Raw genomic sequence first — 12373 nt, forward strand, 5'->3', positions numbered from 1 at the left:
AAAGCCCAGGGCCTACAATGCGCTTTAACAGCTGCCTGAAAACATCTATGGGGCTCCAGTCTAGATCCAATCCTTCAGGTCACAAAGGCAAAGGCATTCACATCAATAACATACAGGAGTGGAACTGTGTTGGGGAAGGAAGCAAGCCTTTTGAATGGTCCAGTGACCAAAATATACAAGTCTGTTTTTAACCTTCCAAGGATGGCCTTCCCAGCACTAGTGCACCTAGAGTAATAGCCAGACAGCAAGCATTTCTTATATTGTGTCAAACACTTAGACCTTTTAAGGCCTGAACCCAGGACAATTTTAATTGGCAAGAAATCAAAAGCAGCCCAAGCAACTCACTGTATCTTCAATTACTGGAAAAAGTCAATAGATACTTCCCAGGCGAGGGAACTTTGGAATCAGCAGGTAGCTCAGGCTGTGTTCAAAAAATCTATTTCCATCAGCGCTCACAAGGTCAGCAAACTAGAGGATAAGTGCACAGCCTTGCTTGCCATGCTTGGATGGTGAGAAACATGTACAATACAAAATGTCACAAGACTTTTCTGGGCACAAATTATTCAAAGTATATCAAACTTAAGTTAATGTACTACCGGTTGTTTTTTTTCCAATTTTGGACATTCTGCCTAACTGACACATATGAACTATATACACTAACTGCAGTCTCTGTAATACTGGGAAGAGAAATGCATACAGTATGTCTGTGCTCAGTACTTTACATGCAGAGAGCTCCTGCACAGATCTTTTAATATTCTTAATGCACAGACATGCAGACAGGCTATTATGGAGGCGCTGAACGCTGAAAATACTCACTTGAACATTAGATTGTTAAAGTTTTTATCCAAGTTCTTGAAAAATATTTGAGTCATACACAAACAACAATTGCTTAAAATCATTGACTGGTCAAAATGTATTTATACAATCATTTTTATGGTATTTTTTACAGCATCTTATTATATGCACTTTACAGCTAACTATGATTTTGTGACACTATAAGTATTAGAGGTATTTTTATGTTATGTGTACTAATTATATTTTGCAAAGATTTCATTTAATCATGCAAATAAAGATCATCCATGTTATGTTATGTTATGTTATGCTATACAATATTATATGATGTATTCAAAGTGGGGTCTCTGGTTGGCAGTCAGTTTGCCCTCTTTCCAAGTAGGGACCCTCACTCTAGCCAGGGCAATGGAAATACACACTTAAAATAACCTCTGCTCACCCCCTTGGTAGCTTGGCACAAGCAGTCAGACTTAGCTCAAAGGCAATGTGTAAAATATTTGTACCAAAACACACAGTAATACAGTGATAAAACTACAACATGGACACCATATGAGTTTAGAAAAATAGGCAATATTTATCTAAATCAAACAAGACCAAAAAGACAAAAATCCAACATACAAAAGTCAAGATATGAATTTTTAAAAGAAAAAGAGTCTTACTCCATAGAAAACAATGGAAAATGTTTGTTCCCACCCTCATCTCACCCACCTGCGTCGGAACAAGGACCTCCTCACCTTCCGGAGACTTCTCAAGACTTAGCTGTTCGAGCAGCAGCAGCGCCCCCCCACATTCCATCCCCTCAGCGCCTTGATACCCTTACGGGTGAGTAGTGCACTTTACAAACTCCTTGATTGATTGATTGATTGATTGTTACACAAAGTACCTGGTTTGTGTAAAAAATAAAGCTGCCTGGGTGAGTGTGCATCGAAAAAGTCAGTGATGCGTTGTTTTGTCACTCGCAAGTGAGGCCGTGCATTGTTTTCCCGACGGGGCACCTCGGGTCTGTGCAGGTTCACAATGAATTTTGACACCCAGTAATGATGCATGAGCAATCTGGCCACACGGTGATGGAAACCGCGCTGCGTGGGGTTTGCGTTGCTTCCAACAGCCACAAGTGGGTGTTGCGTTGTTTTTCACCTCTGCAATGCAGGTGATGCCTCAATTTCCCAGCTGTGATATAGGTGGTGCATCGATTTCAGCCGTGCAGAGGGTGGCGTGTCATTTTACAGCCTTGTTGCAGGTGGTGCATCAAAGGTTTCCCTGCATGGCTTCCTGTGCATGGATTTCAATCCTTGTTCTACCAGCTTCACCTTTCAAGGGCCCAGGAACGGGATAGGGCACCACTTGGCAGTCAAGCGTCTCAGCAGAGAGTCCAAGTGCTGGCAGAGGAAGTCTTTCATAGCCCTGAGACTTCAAAACAGGAGGAAAGCTCAATCCAAGCCCTTGGAGATTCTTCACAAGCAGGAATATACCACAAAGCCAGTCTTTGTCCTCTTTCAGGCAGATGCCGCAACTGTAGACCAACTCAGCAAACCACAGTCACAGGAAAAGGGGCAGTACTCCTCCTCCAGCTCTTCAGCTCGTTTCTTTGGCAGAAGTTCCTCTTCGTTCAAGACGTAATCTAAAAATCTGGGGTTTTGGTTCCACTACTTATACCCCTTACTGCCTTTGAAGTAGGCAAACTTCAAAGGAAAGTCTCTGTTGTCCACAAGATCCTGCCTTGCTCAGGTCTGGCTCCAGACTCACACCAGGGCATTGCAGACAGCATTGTGTAAGGGCAGACACAGCCCAATCAGGTGTGAGTGACCACTCCTCCCTCCACTCTAGCCCAGATGGCCCATCAGGATATGCAGGCTACACCCCTGCTCCCTTTGTGTCACTGTCTACAGGGGATTCATACAGAGCCCAACTGTAAGCCTGACCCAGATAGGGAATACACAAGCAGGCAGAGTCACAGAATGGTTTAAGCAATAAAATGCCCACGTTCTAAAAGTGGCATTTTCAAACTGACAATCTAAAAGCCAACTTTACCAAAAGATGTATTTTTAAATTGTGAGTTCAGACAACCCAAACTCCATATTTCTATCTGCTCCCAAAGGAAAACTGCACTTAAAAAATATTTAAAGGCAGCCCCCATGTTCACCTGAGAGAGATAGGTCTTGCAACAGTGAAACCCGAATTTGACAGTATTTCACTGCTAGGACATGTAAAACACACCAGTACATGTCCCACCTATAACATACACTGCACCCTGCCCATGGGGCTAACTAGGGCCTACCTTAGGGGTGCCTTACGTGTATAAACAGGGAAGGTTTGGGTCTGGCAAGTGGGTACACTTGCCAGGTCGAATTGACAGTTTAAAACTGCACACACAGACACTCCAGTGGCAAATCCAAGCCACGTTTCACAGGGCTACTTATGTGGGTGGCACAATCAGTGCTTCAGGCCTACTAGTAGCATTTGATTTATAGGCCCTGGGCACCTCTAGGGCCCTTTACTAGGGACTTGCTAGTAAATCAAATATGCCAATCATGGAAAAGCTTATTACACATACAATTTACACAGACAGAATATGCACTTTAGCACTGTTTAGCAGAGGTAAAGTGCCCAGAGCTTTAAGCCAACAACAGCTGGCCAGAAAGAAATAGGAGGAAGTAGGCAAAAACTTTAGGGATGACCCTGCACAAAGGCCCAGGTCCAACATTGTGTTATTTATGTTATGTTATGTTATGTTAGGAACATGTGTATTGCACATTTCTCCTATTTGTATGTTCCTCTAGTGCCTTTAGAATTCGGAGCCCTGTACCGCTCCAGCATTCTTGTTGAGTCAAGGTATTGTATGGGCATTGTATTTGCTTCTTTTTCATATTGTTTAAACAGTTAATAATATGGATGGTGGTTGGCAAGGGTAGAATTGATTAATGTTTGTTTCTTAAGGGATTTTTTAGAACATTGGCCAGCTAGACCCTTTATGGATTAGTATAAAGCTTAATGTGTACAGATGTGTATTCTGAAGGACTCTGCTGTTTGTTTTCTTGCGCTGGAGGTCATTCTGGGATTGCCTGTGACCTATGATGAAGTTCAACCAAGTTTATGGTTTTTAAGTCATACTCTTTTTTTCACAAAAGAGACAATTTCTCACAGAGTTCAGGGAAATTCCCAAGCAGAACAGGCAGGAGGCAACCAGATAATCTTTCCATGCAGGTGATACAAGTACGATGCAGGCCAGCTACCTAGAACTGCCCAGTTGCGTAAGAGAGAAAGATTGAAGTGGGTGTCACAACCTTTAAGAAAACAGAGATAGAACACTGTGCAGCAGTTCCTCTGTCTACAGCTTGGCAGGGAAACAGATGTGTAAACTAAGTCCATGTAGCTCCTATGACAGAGTATACCCTCCCCTTACTACAGACACATCCATTTTAATATGTATTCATATCTGCCAGATGATGGAATCTCAGCACCCCCCCACTACAGTTTGTAGGAGTACCCTATGGATTTGCATTACACCACAACTAAAAGGCCACAAGGGAGAGATTTATCTGGGGGTAGAGCCAGATACCCAGAAGTCAATGTAGCATTTCACTAAAGAGAAGTAATCATAAAAAACTACAGGGTTACCTACTATTTTCTGAGAAGGTCAGAGCCAGGTTATGAAATATTTAATTAAAAAAAAAAATCTTATGCACTAGGAGCTGGGCCTGGTGATATCCTTAAACTAGATTCCCAAAGCAACTTTTCCAATCCTGGTTGTGACTTGTCATTCAGAGAAGGGAATTTAAAAATTTGATTGTATGCTAATTGTACTGATCCATTCAGAAGAGCCATCCATACTCACATACCTCTTTCTCAAGTCGTCTTCTGCTTGCTCTTTTCTGGCCATCAGCCGATTTACATTAATCTCAAGAATTGTCTCAATCTGTTCTGGCCAGTGGAAGACAGTGCTATTCAACTTCAAGTCATCATCTAGAAGAAAATACACAAATTATAATCCTAAATCAACAGTCATTAGAACACTGGTAGGTTGGTTGTGAATCACAATTATACTGACAGATCTTAGGGATGACTTCTCAGAATATTTGTGCATCTGATAAAAGAAAAGACAAAAACAGTTGATTGGTTGGCGCATAACATAAGTAGTCCCCTTTCTATCCAGCATATCATAATGTCTTCTTGTCCCAGTAAAACAGAAAATGGCAAGTGGGGAACAGGCACTGAAAACAAGTTAATGATGTGTACATTGTTTGGACACCAGTTTGGATTTTCATGTATTTATGGTGCCCAATATGTGTTTATCACTCGCCCTGAAGGTAATTGCAGTATCATTTATGGCCGCCAGCAACGCAGCAGCATGTGGAATGCTCTCTGGCGCCAAGCACTAGGTCGCAGGCACTTGCGTTGCTGCTTATCGCTGATCAAAGGCCTCAGATCAAATGCCTTTTATTTATTTATAAACCCCCTATTTAATTTCTGTTCTACAAACAATTTTCACTCCCTCCCTAAGCTATAGTCGGAATCCCAACAAGGAGGCAATGGCACAAACAGCCCAAGACCTTGACCAGTGCTAAACATGGTGGCTATTTCAGACTTTACTAATTACCAAAGAGTATGAGTGCACCGAAATGCGTATAAGCCACACATTTGCACTTGTATATATTAAAACATTTGTAAAAAATGTATTTAAGTTTTCTAAAGTTTTATTGTGAAAAAATAAAATCAAATACAAATCTTTTATATCAGTATGACAGAGTATCTCACAATTAAACCTCAATTCAGATTTAAACCACAATTCATAGACGTCTGAAATAAACAGCTGCAGCACTATAATTAAATGCAGAGTCAACCTTATTTACAGAACTAAAATGTGGACCATTTTAATGAGGTGTGAACTGTAATCAAAACAATATTTGGCAAACTTTTACATTTTTAGAAGGCTGGGGCCACTGTTAACACCCTAGAGCCCCTCACACCCTATATATTCTGGTGTGTCCCCCTACATCTAGCCACAAACTCTAAAACGTTGCTATTTGTCATTGAAGTAAGAGGCAACCCTAATTTCTATTAGGATGCAGTGCAGTAAGCAATATCAATATTTTAACAGGGCCATGGAAGAATACGTGTATTTTGAACACTCAATGTAAGCACAATAAGTTCAGAACCTTGATATGGTGCCCCTTTCACACTTTCTGTGGTTGCTTACCGCCTGTTGCTGCCACTTCATGTGTTATGAAATTGAAATAAAACAACCAGCAGACTGCAGATGCCTACACCAGCACTTGTGAATCCTAGGAAGATGGCTTTGAGTGGAAATCCATCAATGCCAATTCACCAACATTCCCGGAGTAGTGAAGTAGTGAAGTAGTGAAGTCCCAAATTCTTTCAACTAAAACTGAATCACAGGCTTGGCCGTTTTTCCCACCTGTGGCCCCTCAACTGCCTCCTATGTGATGATGAGGAACGATGGTAGGGCCAATGAGTAGAAACTACAGAAAATAAATGGAGATCTAAAGAAGTCTGTTGGTTTTATCTACATTGTGCTGCCATCATGAACCCTAGTACCAGGGCACGGGACACAAGGGGTGCTAAAGGGCAAAGCAGGAGAAAAAGATGTTCTCCCTTGTTACCCTTTATTGGCACCCTTGGCAATGTACTCTTGCATATGCACTTCATTTAACTGGGATGTATTCTTCAATTCGAACTTCCATGTTACGCTTGGCAGGTTCACTTACAATGAAGGTTGGCGTGGTCCAGCAGAAATAGCAGGCGGTTTGCTGCTTCCGCTATTTCATCCTTCAGCCTGTAAACAGTAACGTCACTGGCTTTTATGAGGAATTCAGTCAGCGCCACCAGTTCTTGGGTGTTCGCAGGTACTTCAACGGCTTTGGCTGCGATGACACCATATTTATTGCAAATGCTGAAATAAAGGAAATGTTTCAGTGATTTGCATAACATACCTGCTTATGAAATTGTAAGAGACCATTTGCAGAGCATACTTTTCTATCTTTCTTTTACAAATGAAAAAAGGAGCACAAACTGGAAAGGAATTGTCTGGAAATATAAATCATTTGAAAGTAGTGGTGCCATGGAAGAAGATGGCAACAGCACAAAAACAAGCAAGACACAGAACAACAAGAACAGAATTGTCATCACTGTTACAACTCAACTTCATTGTCATCTATGCAACTCTGGAGCTTTCTCACTCCACCCCTGTGGCCACTACTGTTGAAGGGATTCTCCTCTCTATACTCCATCTAAAGAAATAGACTAAAATAGTACACAATTGAGGTAAGAGACAAATGTAAGAAGGAAGGTGGGGACAAAGAGAGAAAGGGCTGAGGAGGCAGAGACGCTAGTTTGGCAGATGGATGAATGCCAAAAAATCAGACAGAGCCAGGAGGCGAGACAAGGAGAGAGCAGGGTGTGAACTGTAAATCAAAATCAGCCCTGGCAAAATGTTTAGACCTGCACCCGACTGCAGAAGACCATGACAATAATGGGGCTATGGTGCACTGGTTGGGTGTTGGCAGCCCATCGTTCTCTAAAAGCAGCCCCCTTAGTCTGCATCCCACTAGGAAAATTCCAGAGTGACAGAATGGTCAGTACAGCCCTGGGGGAGAGTCTAAGGTGTAGAATGTGTGGTAGGACTGAGGAGACTGGGCAATGGCAAGCGGTAAGTAGAAGGGGCTTTTGTAAGGGGTTGGAAGTGTGGCCTACTGTGGGCTTGCATGCTATCAAGAGCTCACTTTGGTCTATTATTTTCAGTAATTGTGTGTACTTTTAATCAAGCTACAGCAGCTACACTGTATGGACATTTCCTGTTATTTTCACACTGATCCACCTTAGACCAAGGAGCCACAAATGCTCTGTGTAGTCAACATGAAATTCCTTTGATGATCTCACTGAAGCAATTTTTGATCAAAGGATGATGGTGTTAAAACTTCAAAATGTGGCTTGCACAGAAATAGCCCTTACCTTCCAATATGAGAGTTTGAGTAACAGGCGGGTATTGTAAATTAGTCTTTCTCCCCAAATTGAAAATGTGTCAAAGGAATATTGGTTTAAACTGTGTAAGCTTTTGAAGATATTCTGGGGCTTATTGTGAGTTTGTGGACTGGGTACTCCGACACTACTGTAGACTGTCCCAGTCCACCCAAATCATAGCTTTCCTCTTTAAAGTCAGGGGTACCACTAAGTTTCCACCAGCAGAGCCTCTGCCAGTAGAAACCTTGACCAATGATCCAACTGACTTTAAGCCGTCAGTCAATGGTTATTAAATGATCCACCCTATTGAAATAGACATTCCAAGGTCATTTTTTTTCTGTTTGGGGCCACAAGGGAAAAGCTGGCGATCCAAAACAAGAAAAAGGAATAATGACACCCATTCCCTGGGAAAAACTCAGCAAAGCTTCAGAAGACCCCAGTAGTGGAGGCTCCTCTGAAGGCACTGACATCTCTGTTGGTCTAATGGAAATCTCTAGTTACAGGAGGCTGTAGTCTTCCAGGTCAAGTTGTACGTCCCTCTGCTGACCTGGGGGTTAGGAGTACAGCAAGCCCAATGTTTTTTGCAAAAGACTCTCATATGGTTATATTGGGTGCCTTGATTAATAAGAAGTTAGATTATAAAAGTGCTTTTATGGCTGGCTTCCAGAGAGATAGATAGCATGATTGTGGTGTGTAATGCTATGTGTATTTGACCACCGACTCGATCTTGACCACCGACTCCATTTTGTGCTTAGCTTCAGGTGCCATCACAGCGGCAGCGCAGGGTTTTTCCACACCAAGCTTGTTTTCCACACAGAATGTGTTTGTGCTTTTCTCACCAGCACAGGGTTACACCGTGCTGGTACACAACATGGGGGATGGGGAAGGTAGACATGATAGGAGAGTCTCAGCCTGGGAATGTTTCATCAAGGAAAAATACAGCTCTGTCTCTGGAATGCGCATTGGGGCAGGGTCCGTTCCTTTACCTGTTTTCAACAAAGACCGAGTACAGCCAGCGCTTGAATTTCATAACTGAAGGGAGGGGGGTTACTAGAATCTTCCTCTTGAGCTACTTTAAAGTATATGGGGAAACTTGATACTGAGGAAGGAGCTCGCCTGAAAGTGGACGCACTGCTCAGGGAAAAATCCCATTTGGGGGACGGCATCCTGCCTCAACCGTTCGGGATTCAACCTCTATGGTGATGCATTTTTAACTCTTAATTATTTAACTTGACTATATATATACATATATATATATATTCACTGCCTAAAGTCACTGTTGATGTATTGCACATTTTCCGCCTATCATTGTTTAACTGCTTTGAGTATTATTTTGGAAAAAACACATGTTTCACTGCATTCAAGTTAAATGGTTATATTCATATTTTCGTATGCTTTTATTTGATACCTGGAAGAGCCTTAATAAATTCATTACTCAGACTAAGAGTGCTGAATTCGTTGGCATTGTTTCATCTCAGTTTAAAGTAGAGCAATGCACAGTGCTCACAAAATGCATCAGCTTATTTGATTTCTGGGCTCCACCAGATCTCCCACTTGCAGAAATCATTGACTGCTTGTCAAGGCTGAGGTATTACACCTTGTGTATCAATGCCTTCAAGGAACAGACCAATTCTATCTTTGTCAAACATCTGAGAAATATACACCACCCAAACATACAAAATATGCCTATGTCTTGCTCCTGGCTGAACTCTGCAAGCAGGCAAATCGCAGGTTGACAGGGGGTTTCTGTATTGAACTTCAATTGCCTAAACATAATGAAGAGTCCGTGATCTTATTTCACAAAGCTTTGAAATCCTGGCTTTTCTGTTAACTTGTTGTTATACCTTTCCTGATTTTTGTGGGATGTGATTTCTTTGTATAAACTTAGGTCAACTGCTCCAGGAGCTGTAATAGTTAATTTCACCCATCTTAAACATATATGGCTGGATTAGACCATCATCAGGCAAGCCTGCACCCACATCCATGTGTTCTAAACCACAACATAGGTTTCAGGATTCTGTCAAAGATTTTCGTAGCCAAGAAAATATCGTATTCAGACTTTCCATGCCAACATGCTGCCACTCTTGTTTGCTGTCACGGGGAGTTATATCACTGCGACCATGGTGAACACCAACCTATCATTATGGATCCTGGTTTAAGAGGGGTGGGTAGGAAGAAACTACTGGGACTATGGCACTTGCGGCTCAACTATTCTGCTCTTGGGCAATCTCACCCTGACTTTGTTCAGGTAACTGCAGTACATAATAGGAAGATTGCTTGCCTCTGCGCTTTTCACAGTTGCTGGTCCTCTTTCTTGGGCTTATCAGACACAGCCTCCAGATTTTTAAATCTCGATGGACCTACATTTGCCAGCCAGTAGCTTTATAGTCAGGGTCTTTAAGCTGGAGACAGCAAAATCCATAAGGGCATTTTGAAATCTCTAATTGGGTCTTCTGAGTATCTAGTAAACTGGGTAAGTGAGAAACAAAGCAAGAGTTTTCTTGAACCAGTGCTCCACTACTGACAAAAGAAAACGTGAATTGGCCACACCTTAGATCTACCTTGTTAATCATTTTGGTTTTGTAAGGTCGGGTTGAATATCCTGTGAGGCTGTAATAGCCAAGGAAAGAGGGATTGGGACCAAAGAAAATGAAACATTAATAAGAACGTCTAACAGAAGCGCAAGTCAGGGGTGGAAAGTTTCAAGGACAAAGCATGCGTTACCATAGGGGGATGGAATTTCCATAATCGAGCATTCTAAAACAACAACTCTGCTTCTCAATTGTTTTTTTTACTAAATATCATTTAAAATATGACCTTACCATTTCTGGTTGCTGGCGTGAGATGTGGAATGGGATTCTTTAGTGAGGCAGAAAGAGTAACTGTCTTTAAGCACGTATTAAAATGAAGAAAAAAAACAGCGTACCTGGTATTTAGTTCTCTGTTTTCATTTACTTCAAACAAAATAAGTCTTTGCTTTAGGCTTTCAGCGCGAGCACATAGGTCTTCATTCAGCCGCAAAGCATCCAAGCAGAACATGGCGAGTGGGACAGTGATGCGCATGGAGGCTATTTCTCCTTTCAGCTCATTCAGCTCATTCAGCTTCTACAGGAGTTCAAGTAGGCACATGTTACAACAGAATCATTTACGGGGCAAAGGAAACAAGCACCTCTACAAAAACAGTGGCACATAATATAAGAGCACACTAGCTGTTATGGTCAATCACATAAATTGAGAATTTGTCTGGGTGAAAAAAAACTTTTAGTCAAGAAACTGTGGTGATAAATCAGGGATTGTAAAATGTTAATTTATTTTTAGGACCTGCATACAGCCCACAGACATGTTCTCTTCCCATTGCAAAGCTGACGTGTAGGATCCAGCATAGACCGACTGACATGCTCTCTTACTCTCACATAGAGGGCACATAATATCCACTATAAAACCAGACTTTCTTGTTAACCCTTTTCAAAGAAGGTACATAAGATCCAGCACACAGCAAAAGACATTCTTGTTTACCCTCACAAAGAAGTGACAGAAATCCAGTTTAGAGCCATTGATAGTCTTACTTACCCTCAAAAGATGGTGTGCAGGATTCAGCATTGAGCCACAGGCATGCTCTCATGTTGTCACAAAGATGGCACATAAGATCCAGCACATAGCTACAGATATTCTTGCTTACCCCTTCCCCTCTCAAAGATGGCACATGAGGTCCAACACACAGCAACAGACATTATTGCTGAATTTCACAAACAAAGCCACAGAAGATACAGCACAGAGCTAAATACTTTCTTACTTACTCTAAGAAAGATGGCAAGAAAGATCCAGCATGGAACCAGACACATTTTTACTTACCCTCACAAAGCTGGTACATATGACTCTGCATAGAGCCACAGACCTGCCCACTTATCCTCTGAAAGATTTCCTTAAATTTCTGTTAGAAACTGTCCTGGGGCACTGCACAGGGAAGCTGACCAAAAATTCTAACAGGCAGTATTGTTTAGGTGGGTGCATAGTTTTTTTTGTGCTTGGTTTAGTTTGCTGAATTTCCAGATTTTCACCGTGTGCAAATTTAGCAAAATATCAGATTTGGAATTGCATTGCCTAAGCCAAGGATTTTGCACATTGTTAGATCATTTTCACTCTAATAAAACGCAACCAAGTTGAAAAAAGTATGCATACAGTTACACTTTCCAGAGCATTTCTTGCACTGTGGTAAAGGTGTGCAGAATTATCTGGACATGTTTCCTTTTTTGTAGAATCTTTAACTACACAGCAACAAAGCACTGCAAAATGCTTTCTGTTTTCTGTGACTTATATTTTATCAGGTTTGAGCAGAATTATTTTGTTGATGTTAACCAAAGATACTACAACAAATTGTTCCAAAGAACATGTTGCTTTTGCAGAAATAGAAAAGCAAAACATGCTGAAAAATTCAAAAAATGTCAAAGCTTTTTAAAGACCACAAATTGCATAACATTTTGCAGTTTAATGTTACGTTCAAGCAACTGTCAAGTCATAATGGAGTCTACAAAGACAAACCCAAGTTTTTCAGGAAAATGATCTCTTTCTTAGTCAGAAATTGACTATCTCTGGCTTACTCTTA

At 41.5% G+C, this 12373-nt stretch overlaps 1 protein-coding gene across 1 annotated transcript in view; it reads right to left on the bottom strand.

Moving 5' to 3' along the window:
* Positions 1-12373, bottom strand: part of DNAH3 (dynein axonemal heavy chain 3) — a 536699-nt gene that overhangs the window by 359324 nt on the left and 165002 nt on the right. Inside the window, exons 13-15 of the mRNA XM_069210285.1 lie at positions 10697-10875; positions 6519-6703; positions 4632-4755 (exon numbers count right to left, since the gene is read on the bottom strand). Coding sequence (XP_069066386.1) covers positions 4632-4755; positions 6519-6703; positions 10697-10875 — 488 coding nt within the window. The remainder of the gene's footprint in view (positions 1-4631; positions 4756-6518; positions 6704-10696; positions 10876-12373) is intronic.

Source organism: Pleurodeles waltl, chromosome 10 (assembly GCF_031143425.1).
Source record: "Pleurodeles waltl isolate 20211129_DDA chromosome 10, aPleWal1.hap1.20221129, whole genome shotgun sequence".
Taxonomy (NCBI): domain Eukaryota; kingdom Metazoa; phylum Chordata; class Amphibia; order Caudata; family Salamandridae; genus Pleurodeles; species Pleurodeles waltl.